General features: G+C 47.9%; 2 protein-coding genes across 5 annotated transcripts in view; one reads left to right on the top strand and one right to left on the bottom strand.

Moving 5' to 3' along the window:
- NEXMIF (neurite extension and migration factor) overlaps positions 1-19,139 on the bottom strand; it is a 171,990-nt gene extending 152,851 nt beyond the window's left edge. Inside the window, exons 1-2 of one of the 4 annotated variants that reach the window (XM_071442737.1) lie at positions 18,570-19,139; positions 17,053-17,344 (exon numbers count right to left, since the gene is read on the bottom strand). The gene's annotated coding sequence lies outside the window, so the exon portion shown is untranslated. Of the gene's footprint in view, positions 1-15,022; positions 15,310-16,250; positions 16,398-17,052; positions 17,345-18,569 lie in introns of those variants that run through there. The other 3 variants (XM_071442738.1, XM_071442736.1, XM_071442739.1) reach the window with 3 other exon arrangements.
- Positions 15,226-17,233, top strand: LOC139597494 (proline-rich protein HaeIII subfamily 1-like). The gene is made up of 3 exons (XM_071442937.1): positions 15,226-15,476; positions 16,124-16,813; positions 17,059-17,233. The coding sequence occupies exons 1-3, from the start codon at positions 15,226-15,228 to the stop codon at positions 17,231-17,233; spliced, it is 1,116 nt and encodes a 371-aa protein (XP_071299038.1).
- Positions 19,140-20,050: the final 911 nt, after the last annotated feature.

Raw genomic sequence — 20,050 nt, 5'->3', positions numbered from 1 at the left:
ATCTGAAATTCCTTTCCATTGAGGGTCCATGAAATCGCCTTTATAACCCTTACAACTTGTTTAAGCTTAAACAGTCACTCTCAGACTGCAAAGGAAAATTGGAAAACCTCAACTGGACCACCTCGGTTCCCATTCAGTTCCAAAGAGAAGCCTCTTTCTGTTCTTGCAAAACAGAAACTAATTCTGGATAGTCCTGGATGTTTAAGGCCACCTTGCTCTCTAGAAAATTAAAAAATAATGAATGCCAGGGTTTTGAAAGAACAGCAAGCACTGTAAAGAAGGTTCTGTTAACCTTGAATAAACATCCTAAAGAGAGGTATTGGAAACACACAGAAATAGTGGATGAGTAAGAAAATGCAAGACATCTTGTACTTAGCAAACTTCAAATAGCTTCTCTTTTCTGAACACATTTCAGGAAAAACAAAGCTCCCTTTGTTAAAATGAGCCCACTGCACCCCTGTCAGAGCCAGCCTGGGCAGGGCAGCACACCTTGGTACCTGGAGCTGTTTCACTCCTGATCACCAAACCCTGTCCCAAGCCAAGCAGCTCAGAAGGAATGGCACAAACACCAAACCCAGCAGCTTTTGGTGCCACTCAGCTCGTTCCTGCTGCTTCCCCAGGCACAGGGAGATCACACAGAGGCACTCCCACATCATCAGGGCTGATGGACAGTTCTGTGTTTACTCAGAGATAACACCTGCCTCTCACAGGATTACTTTAGCACCTACTATAATGTGTTTAAATGAGATGTAGGTCTACAGGCACCTGAATTTGCTTTTTGATATATTTACTAAAATGCTGGCAGGTTTGATGCATGCTTTGCACAGGCCTATTTTTTAAAATAGAGGAATTACACCTTGTTCTTACTTAAAAGTTTCTAAAATATTAGGCTAGACAGAGATCCAATTCCAAGCTTTAAACTGCTTGATAGACCTTGACAACAGGGTTGGCTTTTATGCATCATCTTGTAATGCAATAAATTTCACTTGAAACATCTTCACCTGTGTAGCAAGACATGTCACTGTGATACAGAAAACCTGACATGAAAATAAAAATAAATTAATAAATTAGTTGTTCAGAGAACAACTGTCTTAGGGCCAGACAAACACACTTCCTACGAGAGACTCAAAGAGACAGTCTTATTTTATTGAAAGGTAATTTAAGTAAGGAATAATTATGAAGTACAACTAATCGGGCAGCAGGTAATTTAAGACTGGAGACAAAGGTATGAGAGCTGATAGCCACAGTCCTCTGATTTCAGACTGGAAATGCAGTTAATGAGAAGCTGGGATTTTAACCTGAAGTTAATGTTCTACCTCGAATGATGGCACAGGAAGTTTTGAAGGTGTAACCTAAGCACCCAATAATAGAAAACAAACAGAATAACCCAGCATTTCTTAATTTTTAACGCCCATGTTTCTGCATGCTTGCTTTTTTGAAACCACATGGAGATCTGCTTCTGAGAGAAAGCTCTCTTCCTTTTCCCAGATTATTTGCCAACCTTCCTTTTCATTGTTCAGCACCACAATTCCCCCTCTTTTGCCTCCACCCTCTCTGCTGAAGGTATTCATAAAAATCCTCTGAATTCTCCTCCTTCTCCCTTTCCATCCTCCCCACACAGACATTTCCTTGTTCACAAACCAACACATGAATCGACCCGATGATCCGGCCCCTTCCCATGGGGAGCACCAGCAGCATCCAGCCCAGATTCAGGAATGCACATTTTTAACCCCCAGTCCCCCCTCCCAGCCCATGGAGCAGGATCTGATGTGCAGGGAGCTGACAGGGCCAGTCCTGCACACTGTCCATGGATGTTCCCAGCCCAGCAGCACAGGCTGTGTTCCTGGGAAGGAAAACCAGAGTTTGCCATAAAACACGGTCCCTCCTCTGCAGGATCCAGCTCTCTGCATGTATCTGCTAACAACATCTCAGTATTTCTCCACCCCCTCCCCATGTTTCTCCTTTTTGTCAAGCTCCCCAGCATTTGTTCTGGGATCTAATTAAGGTCCCTTATCACCATGGCAAGAGGGGGGCAAGGTCTAACAAAACAGCATTAATGAACCGATTGTTTTCGCTGGGCACATACAGAGTTCTAATCCCCAAGATTGGAACATATCAACACTTGGAAAAAAAAAAAAGATTTAATCTAAAGGAGTCTGTGTTGTTTACATTTTTGCAAGACTTGAATTAGAAGCCCTGTATTACTGGCATAATCCAACAGCACCTCAGAACTTATTTTTAATGGGAGTTTTATTTTGATTAGGACAGGCAGCTTCATTTTGTCTCCTCTTCTGAGCATATGCAGAAGTCTCGCTCCTACCATCTGACTCTCCTTCAAAGAGATGAGCTTCCTGTAAACTTCATTAGTTAGATGCCATTTTGTAGGTAATTCAGAACCTCTTCCCACCTTTCTGGGTTATTAAATCTATTAACATTCCAGGATATTGTTATGTAAGTACTGCTCATCTCCATTATGCAGCAGAATTAGACGAGAGCGATTAGAACCAAGTTTGTCTTGTTTCATCTCATTCCCTGGGTGAACTCAGGCACCAGAAGCCAAGACAACCTTCAGGGGATGCAGCTTTGATACTGAAGGGAAAGACAACCAAAGAAGAACCAAAAATTCCCTGAGGGGAAAGAAACATGGGCTCCAGGTGAGAGCTGAAAAGGAGAAGGTGCTGTGTTCCCTTGCCCTGCAAGAGCAAACTCTTCACTCCTCCCAGCATTCCTCTCCTTGTTCCCTCCCTTCATCTTCAATCCAAATTCCAGTAACATCCAAGGATTTTAACACCACCTACGGAAAACCCCCCTTGGAAGGATCCCCTCCAAGAAATATCTCATTTACATGCTACAGAAAGTGTTCCTCTTAACTCGACCCCCTCTTGACACCGGCTCCCCAGCTGCCTTTTGAAAAAACTGCTAAAGGAGTTTAATTTTTGGACAAGAAATCAGTCCTGGCCACAAGTAATCTGCAAAAACGGCTCACCACCTTTTACTGGAATAAGTCTTGAAAATAGAATCCTGAAGCTTTCAATTAAGCATGAGAACTTCTCTGTGTCATCTGGGGAAGAAGTTATACAGCCCATATTTTGAAGGCTGCCTCCTATTCTGTGTAATAAGATACATACTGAAAATCTGACTCTCCAATACAGGATAAAATGTAACATTTCATAAAGCAGGATACAGACTGGAAGAGCCATGGGATACCACACACAAGCAACAGGAAAAATGCAAGGAGGAAACTCCAGCAGAGGAGGAGCTAAACTTCTTCTTACTAAAAGAAATCAACAAGTTTTTAAATTTTTTAATTTAAATTTTTAAGGTTTTTAAATTTTTTAAGCAGTACTGAGAGACTTCTTCAAGACTTTTCCAACTTGAACTGATTTTCAGGACACTCCTGGGAAGCAAACACATCCATATTAATAATCCCATTAAACAAGTGGGGTGAACAGGACAGAAAAGTGATGGCACTGCTACAGGGCCAAGAGAGAAATCAATGCTGGCTCAGTGGGACTTCCTGTGTATTTTAAATGCAAACCTACTTCCCTTGTCCACTGTTCTGCTCTCATCACACCTTTTGGAAAATAAAAGCCAATGCCAGAAAGGGGGACAGCAACTTTAGCCCATTGCTTCATATCCCATCTACCTGTAAAATCCCTGCCTGCCCAGCGTGGCCACCTGCCCTTCTGGACAATAAAGTCTCTTCTGGTGGGAAGCCTTCTGCTCAGAAGAGCATCACAGAGTGCAAACAGAGCTCATCCCACGGTGTTTGCTCTCCCATGCTCCCTGGGTGTTTTGCAGTAAATTCACCTTTGCAGGCAGTGAGACCAAAAGGGATGGCTGGTAGGAGCACAAAGGCTTCTTGCTGTGTGTTTATGTAGATGAAACACACCCAAACCAGGGTTTGTTTTGCCCTTTGCTCCCATGGTCATGGTCCCTCTGGCCTCAGCAAGCACCTGGTACACCACACACAGGTTCTGATCAGGGTTAAGACAAAGTTTGGCTGTGCCAAGGAACCAACGCTGCCAGGAACGGGCTGGATGTCAAAGCCTGTGAATCCTCTGGCTCTCACGTGCACAAGGCACTCACCCCCTGCAGATAAAACCACCAAACTCCATTCAGAATGAAGCAGGAGGCTGACAAAAAAAGGAAACCTCGGCTGGGTTACAATGAGCTACAGCACCCCATCTTTCTCACCTCCAGTCCTGCCTGAAATGCTGAGAACTCCTGGCAGAGGAGCCAGCTCAGCCAGAGGTGTGCCTGGGGTTTGATCCACACACAGATGGCACTGCTGGAGACACAGGCATGGATTTGTGTTCTCCTTCTTTAAAAATAATTAATTGAATATTTTATCTCACAGCTCCAACTTTGGTGGCAGCAGAGGGAAGGCCTGTGGGCCTTCAATCATTTAGGTTGGAGAAGACCTCCAGGATCATCAAGTCCAACCATAACCCCCCAAGGGCAACATCTTGGGGGTTGACTCCAATAATGTTTCCTACGTGAGAGTGCTCAACCTAATTTTACTTCTGACACAACAGTAATAAAACTACTTCTTATTACAGTACATAATTAGTGGCTAACTTTCCAAAATAAAAATGGCCATGAAATTCAGAATCAGGCAATTCTTCTACAAATCAGTAATTTTTTTTTGCTCAAGCTCTCCCCAAATACAAAATCCCTTACATTGACAAATGCCACAGAATTACAACTCTGACCTATTGGGAAAATAAAGTCAATGTGATTTAAAATGATTCAAAGGGCTCAGAGTTGGGCTCAATGTCCCTGTGGGTCCCTTCCAACCCAGGATATTCTATAGTTCTATAAAATTCCAGAAACCCTGTGCTCACAGGCACTCCCTACCCTGCACATACATTCAGGAACTAAACACATTATCTAGAGGTAGTAAACAGATTTGTAATGGGTGTCACTTATCCCTGTCAGCAGTGCTGATGAATAACACTGTTAACATGGATCAGATCGCCCACCAAGCACAGTCACAGGCTTCCCCTGCCCAAGAGCCACACAACTTCTCCAATTAGCTGCTCACAACTAATTGTCAGATGCAATTTTCAGTCAGCATTTCTTCTCCCTCCTTAACATATTCCTTGTGCAGGCGTTGCCCCCAGCAGCAGCAGCCTTGCCCAGCCAGCTCCCTCCCTCCCAGCCCTAATCTCTCCTCACAGCTTTGGAGCACAGCTCTTCCAGGCAGCTGACATTTAAATAAGCTCTGTATTGACTTTCCTTGCTGTACCTCGAGTCCTCCTTGTTTTCCTTATGTTCATATTCCAACTCTGCTGCTCTGCAGCTCCTTCTGAAGGTAATGGAAGCGGAGCTGGACTGATAATCAATAAATACCTTCACCCTGCAATCCCTCAGAGACCCAGCCCAGGAGGAGACTTCCCTCTCTTCCCATGCATATTCACTATGTTGGATAAACTTTCAGAAGGCAGGGAAAGGTTCTTTCCCAAATCTGCAGCATGTTTCAGACGATGCTAAGCCTGTGAACTTTCCTTTAACTCGCGTTAAACCGATACAACTTTTAATTAAAAAAGTAATTTTGAAAAATTGCTTGTGCGGTGCGGAAGGTGATGTTCAGACAGCATCACTGATCCCTGGAGTTCTGCAGCCTTGAGTTTAATAAACTGAATTTTCAAAAGTAAACACAGCTTGCATCAGCACCAACCTTCTATTTCAGCCCTGTATTTTCCATCCTTCCCTTAGCCAGAAGAGGATGATTCCAGAGCACCACACACCAAATACTGCATGGGCTGGAAAGGGAGAAAATTCCCAGCCCTGGAGCTGCGTCCCTGCCAGGTGAGGAAGCCTTGCCTCAGATGGAGCAAGGAGGAGGGTGAGACATCTCCCCCCTGACCCAGGACCCCCCGAGCTGAGGGATGAGCTCGCACCCCAGCTGGTCCTTGGGGGAGAAAATCCCAGGCACAAGCACTGCCCTCCAGTTTACAGCAGAGCCTCTGCAATTTCACCCTCACACAGCAGCTCCTGCCTCCTCCAGCTGTAATTTAGGATTCATTTTGCCTAATTTGTTATTTCCTGTAGTAGGTAATCCAGCAAGGGGGAGGGGCAAAGGGCAGAACAAAAGCAAAATAAAAACTAACCTAAATGTCTCGCCCCAGGCAGAAGCAAGTCAAAAACACGCTCAGGTTTCATTCTGTTTGTTTTTATAACTGTTCACCTGGGTTTTTTTCAAGTTCTTTAAGAAGAATCATTTGAATTATATTTATTCCACAACTTCAAAAAGATGCTCCATGACAGTGGGTGTCACATCTCCTTCTTCTCTCCTCTTTCCCCCTTTACCAATTTATCCCAATTTCCCAACAGGCTCAAACAAGGGCTGGGAAGCCAAGATTCTTGGGTCCACTTCCCAACTGCATTTCTAGAAGGTCATTAATTTCCCTGTGAGCTGCTTTGCTCCTCTGTAGAGCAGGGAGAGGTGGGTTGTGCAGCTTTATCCCTGTTTATAAAACAAATTCTCTGAGAATCCAGGCACACTGTGCTGATCTGAAACACCAGGCATTCTGTTATTATACATAAATAAATATAAATACAGCATCTACCATTTTCACTCTACTTATTTGCATTTCTACTATTTTAGAACTTCTTATGTTGCTAGAAATGCCAAAAAGAGATGATTTCATGTTCTCATGCCTATTCCACCCAGAAATGGTAGGCCTGAATGCAATTTTTTTCCTTCTGCTAAAACTGTACTCCTAACTGTATTTTCTCAGTCAAAGCTTCATGAGAAAGGAACTTTAAAGGTGCTGTTTGCAGCTGCAGTGAAATAAACACACATTCAGTACTGCCCATGCTGAGAGAGGTATTTCATCCCCACATCCTTTAACTCTGAGCACCACCAGTGATTATCCCATACAACTTAATTCTGGAGAGCATTTTATTAAATATGCATTTGGATTTGGTCTCAGTTCCATAAAATATTTAATCATGTGCCTAAACATTACATACCCCACCAAGTTTGGGTTTTAGGCTGTCTGGTAACACACACAACAAACTCCAGAAGATAAAACACCTTCATTCTTTATCTGAAGAGCTCCACTCCACAGCTCAGCCTTTCAGAGATGTGCCAGCTCCAGCTCTAACTAGCTCTTCACACTTTTTTTAAGACTAATAGGCTCCACATATTCATCTCCAAAGGGTATAAATTCCCTTCCTCTCTTTCCCTTTTAAATATGTCAGGCAACATTACAAAAAAATAACATCTGTGCCACAGTTATGCAACAAGCAGCATGATAACCATTAAACTGCACTTTATAGAGAGTGGGCTGAATTAAAAAACAAAACAACAAAAAGGAAACAGGGGAAAAAAGTTCACCTTTAAACCAGGGATCAGGGAGGGTTTCAGCACCACCACCCTCCTCTGCCTACCCCAGACTCCTTGTTTTACTGCCCTTCTTCACTGATGCCTCATGGCTACTAATGGCAGCCTGAATATACATGCCATGAACTGCAAAAATGGATTGAATCTGGCTGGAAAGGGCTTAAATGTTCAGTAAGAAGATGAAGAATCCCAAAAGTGGTTTTAGTATGCGTGTACATTTTGTCAGAGTATACCAACAGCACTATATATTCTTTTCTTGCAACACTTAGCAAGCCTTCTCTTTTCATAAATATAGGTCAACAGAGCTAAACTCTGTTTTTGCCTCAACTCCCACTTTAAATGCATAAAAAATTAGATTTTTAGGGAGCAGAATAAAAGGAATGGTGTATTTCATGCTATTATATACCCAGCCAAGGATCCCAAAGGGTTTGTTTGGGCTTTAAAAACAAAACAAAAACCCTTGGCATTTGTCAGACTAAAACCATTTTTCTTTGGTCTTTGCACAACCATCCTTTCCAGATTTGAATAAATAACATCAAACAAACTATTTTGACTTCCATTTTCCAAGTTGTTCAAGGATAGACAGAGCAGGGTGTGAAGCATTTGGGGACTCTGAGCAGGACCCTGCAGAGCCCCCATCAAACCTGGAAATGCTCATTCCAACCCCTCTGCTCCCCCTCTTGTCATTTATATTTAAGCAGCTTTCTATTGCCCCAAAGAGAAACTATTGAAACAGCCACAGATAACAAGTTTAGCAGGCATCACCACAGGGTATGGCTGTACCCATAAATGCAGGCAGAGGGATGAAAGTATTAACAAAAAACCAAAAATACTGACTAAACTCTGAGCTACACATCAAGTTTTCAACCTGACCCTCACAAATGTAGGAGTGATTTAACACAGCCCCTTCAGCAAATGCCCAGGCCTAACTGAATAACAGAATATAATATAGGTTAATACCCTTAAATAAAATGATGTATTATATGGATACAATATACTTTATATAGATTATGTAAATATTGTAATACCCTTAAACTGCCTTTTGTTTTAACACCAGGAATGCAGGGTGAGAACTCATCAATTATATTGTCAGCTGCAGATTTCAGATATTTTAGGTTTCCTGCACGTTGCAATGGGGATCATAACCCCTTCACACGAGGTTTAAGGCACAAGTCAGTCATTAAGCATCTCTGATACAATATCTGGACTCCACCAGGCACAAACTCACTGATCACAATGCAGATGAAGACTTTCCCATACCACACCAAGCCAAAAAGCTTCAAAACACAATTTAGGCAGCATGTTCCTCCTTTCCCCACCACCTTCACTGAAATCCCTTCCTAGGAGCCACCTTCCCCCACTCCTGCTCTTGGCTCTTGGCTGGCATTGAAGTTGTTTTGTTTTTATTCCCAAGCCACTCATTTTACCCAAGAACCCCCCCAGACCACCTGCAGTGGGTGAAAAGTTAATCCAAGATGCTTCCAAGCCCCCTCTGAACTAACCTTTAGGAAATCCTAAACTCATCCTAGTGAGGAATCCAGCACACAGATTGTGCATGGCCAGGTGAACACCGTAAACAAGGGAGAAAAGGAGGATGTAGTTTATGGGGAAAAAATCCAGAGAGAACCTGAGATACCAGGGTTTGCTTAACACATGAATTGGAAGCTGTAATTGCACACACCAGCAATCAGGATCAGCAATTCCACAGAACAGCCAACACATCCGGCACTGAGGAGCTCCAGCTCTGCAGCACAACCAGTGCCCATCCTTCCTGCAAAGCCAGAAATGCTTCCAAAGGGTGCAATCAGCACCAGACCCTGCTGATGACTGAGCACCAGCTCAAACACCCTTTGCAGAAGAAGAGAGAACTGTAAGGAGCACGTGGTTCTTAGCTCAACACTGCACAGGGCTATAAACTATAACCTGAATGGAAATCCTGAAACACAACTTTGTGCTGCCTAAAACAGCCATAAATTGTGATGCTGAGCAATCAAGCCTTTCAGAAATTCACTCTCAAACCAGAAGCTCCTTGGAAACCCAGTGGCCTGCCCAGCCTCCCATCCATCCACCTCCCAAAAAGCTGCTGCTGGGATCTGCTCAAACCCAGCAAGCAGCAGGCAAGGAACGAGCACAAATGCCCCAAAGAAACAGCCAAATTAACCAAAAAACAGCCACAATACACAAAACTCCTCTCCCTGCACTACAAACTCTCTCCACCAAACTAACCAGACAAATAAGACAATTAAGTAAGGGAAGGTTACAGGGTTAGGACAATTATTTGTTCTGAACTCCTCTGTACCCATGGCACAGTTCAGCTGAATTCCTGCACGAGCTGGCACCGAATGCTCCATGGACTCCAGAATGAATCTGTGTCTCTCTCACACTGCATGGACAGGTGATTTTGATAGAGGAGATTTCCTCAGAGGCAGGCATAAACAAACCATGGGAAGTGATTGTGTGCTGCTCCCTACAGAGCCAGTGGTGTTATGGAGATTGGGGTTTGCTTGTTTGCTTTAATGTCAGCTGAAAAATTGTGGTCAGCAGCACCTTCCCTTCTGGTCTTCCCAAAAATTCCACCCATCTTGCCACATTAAAGGCACAGCTGTCAGTGAATTCACCTGTCCAGGTAATGTTGGCAGTAACATTAAACAGAAAAACCCACACCACAACTTTCTGTAGCTAAAATCACCCCACTCCCCAACAGTTTTTTCATGCAAATGAGAACAGTGACCACCCTGGAAAAGGCAATTTTCATTTTCCCCCTCGACGTTCAGAGAGAGCCAAGATTACTAATTGCTCCATTCCCTGGAGCAATATGAAATAAGATCCAGCATCCATCTGTATTACCACTGAAATACCAGTATGACCCTTAAATTCACATTCAGAGTATTAAAACATGACCTTGCAAAGCTACCAGAAAAAAAACTGTTTAAAAATGCTGCTTTCTGGCCAAAGAGACACCAGATTCCCCCTGTGCTGGTTAAATTCCCAGCCACCCTCCTCACTCCCATAAAGCAGTTCAGTATTTCTCTGAAGTTATTCAACAGCTGTGAAGGTCAAGTATTGTCCAAACTGGCCAGTCACAAACAAATCCACCTTTCACACCCATCTGTGCTTCAGCACCAAGTAAAACCCCAGCCAGAGGGGGGAAAGGACAGGAAATCAGGAGCAAAGGGTCCCCACCTGCTCTCCAGAGCACAGCTGATGCTTGCACAGGGCTTGGCTGACCCAGCCAGGGACCTGAAAATTGGGGCCAATGCAGTGGATGGGAAAGAACTAATTTTTTTTCCATGTGTAAAACTCATAGTTTCAGCTAAAATACAAGAAATTTAAAAAAGAGCTTCAGTGGCACTTCTGAAGAATAAAAAAAAAAAAAAGGCTTTGGAAGCTTTAGATTTGAAGCTTCACAAGCTTCTTATGAAAAATGCAAGCTTTGAAAAACTTCTGAAGAATTAATATTCTTACTTTGGGCTCTTCTACTGCCAACGGACTACGGATGCTGTAACTAATAAAAAATAATTAATGCCAATAAACAGGCCCTTCATAAGGCTTCAGCTTCTCTCCTCCATCAAAGACTCATCTCATTCATTGGGACATTGTGCAGGAAACAAAATTCACCCACAGAACTTGTGTTTTCCACATTTGGTTCCCCTGTACTGTAACTGACAATTAAAATCCTCCCAAGTGCAAGGAAAGGAATCTGATTTTTTTTTAATAAGGACACAGCTCCAAAAGCAGCTCCAGAGCATGGCACAGACCTCACCTGGAATGGAACTGGGAAAGAGCTGGGAATTTGTGCCCAAGCCCTCCCCAGGACCCGGGTCTCATGCTGGGAATGAAACGACCAAGAAGTTCTCAGGAGTGCTCTGAGCACCCCAAGCCAGGTCCTGGCACTCTGAGAGTCCTGCAAGATCCACAGGAGCTCATTTTCCTGCTAACCTCCATCTGAGAGTCCAAATACCCTCAAAATGTAAGAGTCTCATTGCATCACCACCCTCTCAGCTGTTTCAGGAAAAGGACAGTGACAATGTTGGGTTTTAATTTGTGAGGAGCTCCCTACCCTGGGGGCGAGCAGAGACAGAAAACGCCTTGGCTGTTTGGGGTTATTTCAGAAATCCTGACTCTCGTCTCTCCAAGGTCCTCAGTGGGGCAGAGGGGAACAGCCCCAGACACCACAAAGCAGGAAAGGAGCCTCACACCAAGCCCACCACCAGGAGTCCCTTCTACACCACAGAAACCCCACAGCAGCAAGAGGAGGAAGCTGATACATCGGCAAAAAACCTAAACTGGTGTTAAGGCCAGGCCTACAAGCTCTGCCAGCCCCAGTGACACAGAGACTGGCACTGCAACACCTCTCAATGGGACAGCACAAGTCTGAGCTCAAGCTCCCTCTTAACAGAGGCACCCTGGTCTGATGCCTAAGGAAAACAAAGCTACTGGCAGAGCCAGATCACAGTCCTGGCAGGGACAATTCAGAAAGGTGTTAAACTGAGGGGGTAAATTAATTAGCTGGGGTCCAAGCAGAAGCAATGCTGTTGGGCCAGCAGACTGTGGGTCCACCTCCCCAGCAGGGAGCACCACCAGTAAATGAAGACAAGGAGACTGATCAGAAACTTCTGGTGACACATCCACCCCGATTCTGAAGATGCAGCACAAAACAAAGATGTATATAAGATCACTGAAAGGCAACAATTAGCCAGCAGAATTCTCCATCATGGGAGACCATCGAGACAAGAGCTTGGATAAATTAAGCAAATCAGTTATCTCGTAGTCAAAAGCTTTTTTAAAGGCAAACAAGACTGCAAATATAAATCACCTCCTGAATGCTTAAGGGTTAGAAGAAAATTCTGCCCAGGGACGACAGCCCCAGTGCTGCCCACCCCCAGATCCCTGTGCAGCTCCTCCAGCTGGGCTGGCACAGACCCTGCCTGGGACTGGAGGGCACTGGGCCAGTCCCTGGATTATTCACAGGGCTGACGTAGCCCTGCAGACACAGATCCACCTCATCCGTGTCAGTCTTTGGAGACTGCATAATCATAGCTCAGCCCATGCCAGAGCAACATGAGGAACACCTTCTGTACAGAAGAAATTCTCAAGATTTAAAGTTTTAACACAAGCTAACAAACGCCAGGGATGAAAGAAATCCTGGGATGAAAGATCTCCATGACACCTGCTTTGAATAAAAAGACATTGCTACAAAAATATCACAGACCTGCTGGTCTAGAGCCTTTGCTTCATGTCATTCCCCAGACATCAATTTGCAATAGAGGCACACAAAAGCAGCATTACACAGATTACATGCTACTCCCCTGAACTGCAAACAAAATCCACCCAGCACTACCACCACAGTCCAGAGCAGCAGAGCCACTTCCCCTGGCTGTTCCTAAGACAATGTGCTAAGGATAAGGGCTCAACACTCATTTGCAGAGCTGAGGGCTCCTCCTGCAAGCTTCCCTCTGGCTCAGCTTCCCAAACACTCCCCATTTCTCCTCATGTCAGCAGTGGTACCAACCCTCAGCACGGGCAGCAGGACAGGTTTTACACTCAATTCCTGCATCCTTCAGGCAAACCCCCACACCTGGATGCTCAAGGCAGCCCATCATCTTCAGCATCTGTAGCTTCATTGCTTTCTACACGACACAACACATGGCAATTATTTAATGTTTGGTTGTAACAGCACCCAGGAGCTCTAAAATCAAAAACCCCAAAAGGCTGAGATCCCACCACGCCTCTCAGAGCACATACAGTAAGAAATCAGGTGGATCCTCATGCTAGAACAGCTCAGACCCCTGCACAGGTGACAGGTGACACCAGGGGTGTGAACCACCAGCTCAGAGACAAGAGGGAAGAGCAAGGTTCCAACAAAACATGGTTTGCTCAGTTTTATGCCACATGCCTCATTTACTCACTGCTGGCAGCATCCACAAAATCAGGCTCGTCAAGCACCTGACTGTACACACAGGTAATGATTATAAAGCCAACTCAAGCGGGGCTAAAAGTACACAAAGATCTAGCATAAAAATAAAAAAGTGCAATCCTCTCCCAGGTGGAAAACAGGACTTTGAACGTAACAGGTGGATTACATAACAATTATTTTGCTCCCAATTCTCAGAATATATATTTTTTTTAAATACCCTCACAGAGCCAAAGCTGTCATTACTGAGAAGCAAGAGCAATTTTACTCTGGTAAACAGTCAGGCTACCCAGCCTCTCTCAGGGCCAAACACAAACTCGGCAACGGCAGCATCAAAGAGCCCCCACACAAGGACCAGGGCAAGGCCTGGAGCATCCATCGCTCTCCTCCCTGGATCCTGCCCAAGGAAAAGATTATTTCCTAATGCTGCTTTTTGTTTGCAACGGGGCATAAACTTCAAGGGGATTGTTCACTGCTGTGCTGGGGGAAAGCAGCACGGTTGGGTTGCTGCTACAATGGAAAAGCCTTAATATCCAAAAAACGCACCTCGCATTGATGGCTGGGTCCCACACCCAGGACCCAACCTGAGCCAGAGCCCTTTGTCTGGGAACACTTTCTCCCCGAGCCTGGGGCCTTCTTGGTCCTGCAAGCACATTTGAGCCTTTTCATATGTTCCTTTGCAGAGCCAGGAAAAAGATACACACGTGACCCATCACAAACCATCCACGAGGCCTCACCATCTCAAAAGAGAAGGACACCACCGAGGCACTGCCCCACACAGGCGTACTCCCTGTCCCAGTTTGGAAGTTAAAACCCACTGGCCACAACCTCTTCTCTTTTTTTCCCTCTCAAAGAGACTCCTCAGCATTCAGAACTCGACCTTTAAGTGGGCTGCCAGAGCCTCGCCTCCAAAAGGCAACAGCAAACACACAAAAAAAAAGGAAAAACAAACCCACAAAAATCCCCCCTCCCCACCCCCAAAGCCGAGCAGAGGAGCAGAGAGGGAAAGGGGGACGAGGCACACGGGGAAGGCGGCCGGGTGCTCCCCTTTTCTGCCTCCCTTTTATTCCTGCTGAGTGTAGTAACACTTGAACTGGCTCTCTTTATTTGCAGCCGGATACGCGCTTTCAAAGATACTGTACTACTGTGTAGGCCAAGCAGGGACTCTCTTTCTTCCCTTGGTTAGGGCTTTTGGGAAAATAATTATTCACCAGAACTGCCATCGTGAACAGAGCAAGCTAAATCAATGTAGCTTTGTATGGGCCATTGCCACTGCAAAGCAAATACTCCATCAAGACATGGATCAGTGAGAATTTTATCACTAGGAATCCTTATGCACATCTTTGTGTATTTTTAATATCCACCTTACCCCTCCCCACGCTCCTGCACCCCACCCTCCCCACGGATTTGTCTTGTGTCACTGGCAGCTATGGGGCTTGGCCACACGATTCACATCACTAAAAACGTCTTAAATACACAGGTTTATTCTCCTTAAAAAAATTTATAATAAGGCATTGGTGCAGAGCAGATTTATTCACTGAACAGGTTGATTTATTTAACAGACTTGACATACATCAAAACCTACTATAGGCTTACATAATTGTTATCCATTTAGCAGGTCTGGTTCTTTTGTCAAGTATTTGTTTTTCAAAAGTGATTCACTAAAGACTGCTGCCTTCTGCACAGCTCACATACCTTAACAAATGCAGTCTTGCATGGGGTATTAGCTGAAGTGACTTTAAATTGCATCCTACCTGCTTGAGCGCTGCCGCTATTTTTTTAGCCTCTGTATTATTCCTTTACTAAACCACACGCACACCACCAAAAAAAAAAAAAAAAAAAAAAATTTCAAACAGCAAAGCGAGAGGCAGGAGCGTGTGTAGAGGCACACCGAGCCCCGCTGGCAGCAGCGTGTGCCGCGGGCTCGCTGTTACCGCAGTACCACGCCGCTCCAGCGATGCCAGCAGGTACCTCCGAGTACCAGGATGTTGATGGCTGCACAGAGGTTTCGGGGCAGGGGGGACGAGCGAACCGCCGGGCGGAAACGAGGGGAAAACCTCCGGGAGGATTTAAGGACCGCGGAGCCGTTTTGTTTTCCCGCAAGAGGCTCATTGAGGAGGCCTCGGCTCGCACAGGCGCACCGCTCCCTCCGGCCTCACGCATCCACCCACGGCTCCCGGCCGCGGCTCCCCCGCACACGCACCCATCGTGCGCGGCTTCCCCGCGGGAGGCGGAACGCGCCGGGGCAGCACCCACGGCACACCGATCGCCCCGGCGCTCACCGCCGGAACCCCACGGCTTGTTTGGGTTCATCCATCGCACCGCGCATCGCTCGCTCGCCTCGGGGCCGAGGAAGGATCGCGTTCCCCCCCCTCGGCTCCGGCATCCTCCTCGCACACGCACACCGGGCACATCCCGGGGCTCGGGGATGGCAGCGCCCGGGTGCCGACCGCACGGACCCGGCGCTCCGCCGCCCGCCAGACAGATGGTTAATTACATTCACAGCCGCATTTTGCGCTGGGATAGAGTTTCAGACAATGAGCCAGTTTTATTTGATTAGCCAGTTCTCTAGTTTAATGCGCGCGGTGACAGCTACTCCCAGGGCTGGGGCTTTTTTTTTTTTTTTCCCTTAAATAAAAATAAAAATCCCATCCCCCCTCCTTCATTATGTTTTTGTTCTGGCCGAGGCTGAAGTAAGCGCGGCCCCCGCGGCCGCCGGGGGACCCGGCGGGGCGGCGCCCCCGCCCCGCGCTGCACCTGCCCGGGGTGGGGGGGGACACGGCGCCAAGTTGCCGCCCCCCCCCGTCACCTCAGACCACCCTCGCACACACGCACACCCCGCAACTTCCCCGCAGGCCTCCGCGCAGGCCGGCGCTGCCATCAGCATCCCCTCCTCCTCCTCCTCCTCCCCGCTGCCCCCGCGGTGTGCCGGCGCGGGAGGGGGGCTGCGTGTGGCTGAAGCTCCGCCGCGGCGGGACTCACCTCGGCGCGGGGCCCGCGATGGAGCGGGGGTCCCCCGCCCGCCGGGCGCTGCCGGTGCTGCGGCTCAGCGCTGCTCCATGCGCCCGGGGCCCGGCGCGCGCAGGTGGACGCGCCCGCCCCCGGCCCCCGCCTCCCGCCGCCGGCCCCCGCCCCTTCCCCCGCCGCCGCCGCCGCCGCCGCCGCCGCCCCACGGACGGGCCCCCCGGCCCCGCGCTCCCTGCGCAGGGACGGGCGGAGGGCGGGAGGGAGGATGGGGGGCGGCGGCTCCCGCCTCGCCTCGCCCCGCCGCCGCTGCCTCCTCCTCCTCCTCCTCGCCGCCGCCGCCCCCCAGGCCTGCGCCCATTCAGGAGGTGCCGGGCAGCGCCGCCGCTGCCATTGTTCGTTCGCTGGGAGCGGGACCCGCTGCCCGCCCCGCGCACCCGGCCCGGCACGGCCCGACCCGGCCCGGCCCTCGGGAGCGCGCACCGCGCCCGCTCCGGCCATAAAGGGCGCGCGGCCGCCGCCGGGCCCGGGCAGGTGCCGAGAGCTCGGCCGGGGCTGAGGGAACGGGGGCGCTGGGAAGGGTCAGGGAAGGAAGGAAGGACGGACGGGCCGGGCCGGCGGGGAGGGGACAATGGGCCGAGCGGGTGTCACCCCCGCGGACGGCTCGGCCGGAGCTCGGGAGTGGAACTGGCTCCCGGCACTGTCCATCCGGCTGAATTCTCCATAGTGGATATGGGAGTCACCTTAGGGCTTGCAGCAGCTTTTCTGATATATTTTCATGATCACGTTATTAATAACAGCGTCTAAAAGCGTGGTTTACCTTCAGATGCCCATTCCCGGGAGGAGGCTGCCTCATCTCAGGCCGGCTGAGGACTCGCCGAGATGCCAGGCACGCCGAGGGAAGGAAGGCAGGGACAAACCAGGCGCTGCCTTTAGCCGAGCAGGAGGGCGACAAACAGTCCAGGCAGGAGCCAGCATCTCCGGAGTGCGTGAGCCGATAGCATCCTCCCCTCCTCGCAGGACCCCCCCGTGTCTCTGTGACACCCTCACATGAGCACCGTGGCCGGAGTTTCTGCACCGGGGACTGGAGGAAACTTCGGTTATTTCATCTCCTGAGTCAACAGAATGGTTCAGCAAATAGAAGGCAAACCAGACACACCTATTAGCCTTTAGGTTTATTTAAGTTCACTGTGATATTTAAAAGAGGTTTCTAGTCTTAAGTTATCCCTTGAGATGCCTTTTCATGTTAAACAGCACATACAATCTAAAAATTGATTAGCTAATTCTGTGGCTAAAATATTGAAGTATCAAACACTTTAGTCCTTGTTCCCACAGCATGAGAGACCCCCATCCATGCAGTAATAAAACAGGAACTTATGACAACATATGGAATGCTCTCTGAATTCAGAGCATTTTACACATGAACCTTCAGCACCACAAAATAAACTAATCTCATTTTTTCTTCATTAACAGCAATACCCAAAACCAGGACATGCCATACATCACGTGTGAATAAATTATTCATTCCCACTGTGTCAGGGCACATGCTTGAAGGGGTGCAGCAACTGAGACCAGCAGTAAATGATTTGCCCAAGGCTACAGAGTGAGGTGGTGTCACAGTTTCTGGGAAGTAGCACTTCCCAGTCCTATCCCAAGTGGTGGCTTTCCTCTCCAGCCTCACCACATTGCTGTGGGAATCACACACTTCAGTCCCTGTGCCTTTGCATGTTTGCAACGCTGCATTTTGTTTCACTACCCCGTCATTTTCTTGGCAGAAAGATTCGAGTAATATAAATAAGTAATTAATCAGGGTCAGGTGAGATGGTGACAGCACACCTGGCAGTGCTCACTAAAATAAACACACAGGTGGATGGTGGTCATGAACTGCTTTCAAAATGAGCTAGGGGCAGGTTTTGCCCTCAGCAACCTCACATAGGGGCTGTGCCCTTGAAAAGTGCCACCAAAGGCACACAAGCAAATTTGGCAGCTCTTCTGCTGAGGCACCTCCCAGGGCAGGAATAACACGGCCAGAAGCACCTGGCAGAGCCACCCAGCTGCTGCCAATGCCTTTGGGAAGGTGCCACACTGGAGCTGTGTGCTGGAGGTGATGGCAATCACCTGGGTATAATCACCAAGATAAGATTAGAACTAAACCTGGGGGGGGCCTTGGTGGAGATGAAAAGACACATTCAATTAAGTGAGCCTTGCACCTGGATCTAGTTTAGAAAGACAACCCAAGTATTTATTTAAGTGCTGTATTTCAAGGAGAGCACAAACATAAGGCTCAAAGATTATCCTTGGGCTGTGAAACAATACAATGCCTTTAGTTCCACTTACCTACACCACTCACTGAAGGTCCTTCAGTTACAGAACCACCACAATAGTGATTGACAGGCAGCCTGAAGTTCTGCACAGCATCTGAGGCAATCTGAAAAATCAACAGTCTGTGCTCTGTGATCTTTCCATGTAGTGCCACAAACAGATGTGGAAGGGGCACTGACAGGGTACCCTTGGCAGGGTATTCATTTTCCCACCTTGGCAGGGTATTTATTTTCCAGGCTGTCGGGTAGAGGCTCACAGGTGTGAGAACAAGGTTCTAAGAAAGCTCCTTTTGGCAGGAAGGGATGGGCAGCCCCTGAGCCAGGGGTGATTGTGCTGCCAGCCCAGCCCTGCCCCACAGCCCTGCTGTTCTCCTGGCCCCCTGCAGCTCCACTGCTGCAGCCAGCACTGTGATCATTCACTGCAACCTGTACCACGGAGCAGATCAGACACGTACATCTGTCCCAGCCTTCCAGCTGTCTTCACACAGAATCCCTGTGCCCAGACATGGATATATGCCAGGATCCTCTGCCTGCCGGTCTCTCTAGGAAGCAGGAGTCAGTCTAAGAGAAAAGAACCTGGGTTATGACAAGAGGCCAATGCCACGGAGGTTTCCAGGTCTCCAAGTGCCCATTTTCTATCATTCCTTCTTTTCTTCATCATTCCTTCTTTTCCAGATTCACGGGAGCCACTGCAGCACACCCAATACAGGTCAAATCCTTATTTTTCTGCGGCCCAACTAATGTCTGCTATACACAGCCCCTCTACTAAACCATACCAGAGGCAGAGATCCACCAGAGGATTCTGGTTTGCCCGTGGTATAAATGGGATTTTCAGAAGATCTCAAATCCTGCATTCTTGGGTGAGCCTGGTAAAGCATGGTTCAAGCAGAAAGCTGCCTAGATGTTATGAACCTTACAAACTCAGAGAGAAAGGCAGCAGGGTGGCAGTAGACATCACCCTCCAATCCCACTCTAACACAAACAGCTGGAGAGGATTTCTTCCCCCACACTCAGACTTCCAAGACCAACTTCTGAACAAGAACAGTCTAACATGGACCATTGGCAGAGTGAGAAGCACTCCAGGAGGTGGGGTGGGGTTTTGACTCATGAGGGTGAAGGATTCCCCCCTTCTCCTCCTCTTCCCTTCCCAGATCCTGGCATGCGATTCAAAAGCACCAGTGTGCTGTGGGAAATAACCCTGAGCCTGCAAACAGTGAGTCCTTACTGAGCCCAAAGCCATTCCTGCAGAAGAAAGCTGGAATCATGAGCTGCACACACTGAATTTCTCCTTTCCTCTCTGGCACACCTGTCCAGCCTTACAGCTTTGTCAGGAAACCATCCCAAGCCACCCAAAGCAGCAGTGCAGGCTGAGCCCCCAGCTGCAGACAGACTCCCCCTGCATCCCTGGCTGTCTGCATCCCCCCTGAGCTCTGTCTCAGAGCAGCTGCAGGAGCAGAGCTGATGCTCAGCCCACACCTTCTCTTTGCCCCCATGCTC

The sequence above is a fragment of the Agelaius tricolor genome, unplaced genomic scaffold (assembly GCF_023055355.1).
Source record: "Agelaius tricolor isolate 1412-34295 unplaced genomic scaffold, bAgeTri1.0.p SCAF_17, whole genome shotgun sequence".
NCBI classification, from domain to species: domain Eukaryota; kingdom Metazoa; phylum Chordata; class Aves; order Passeriformes; family Icteridae; genus Agelaius; species Agelaius tricolor.
Note: the sequence above shows the minus strand (reverse complement) of the source record. Positions and strands in the feature narration are given on the sequence as shown.

Excerpts from the sequence above, each read along its gene's own strand:
- LOC139597494 (XM_071442937.1), top strand. The coding sequence starts at position 15,226 with ATGCCAGCAGGTACCTCCGAGTACCAGGATGTTGATGGCTGCACAGAG. Across the intron at positions 15,477-16,123 it reads CCCCCGCACACGCACCCATC|GCCTCCGCGCAGGCCGGCGC; the intron begins GTGCGCGGCTTC and ends ACTTCCCCGCAG. Across the intron at positions 16,814-17,058 it reads GAACGGGGGCGCTGGGAAGG|ATGCCCATTCCCGGGAGGAG; the intron begins GTCAGGGAAGGA and ends GTTTACCTTCAG.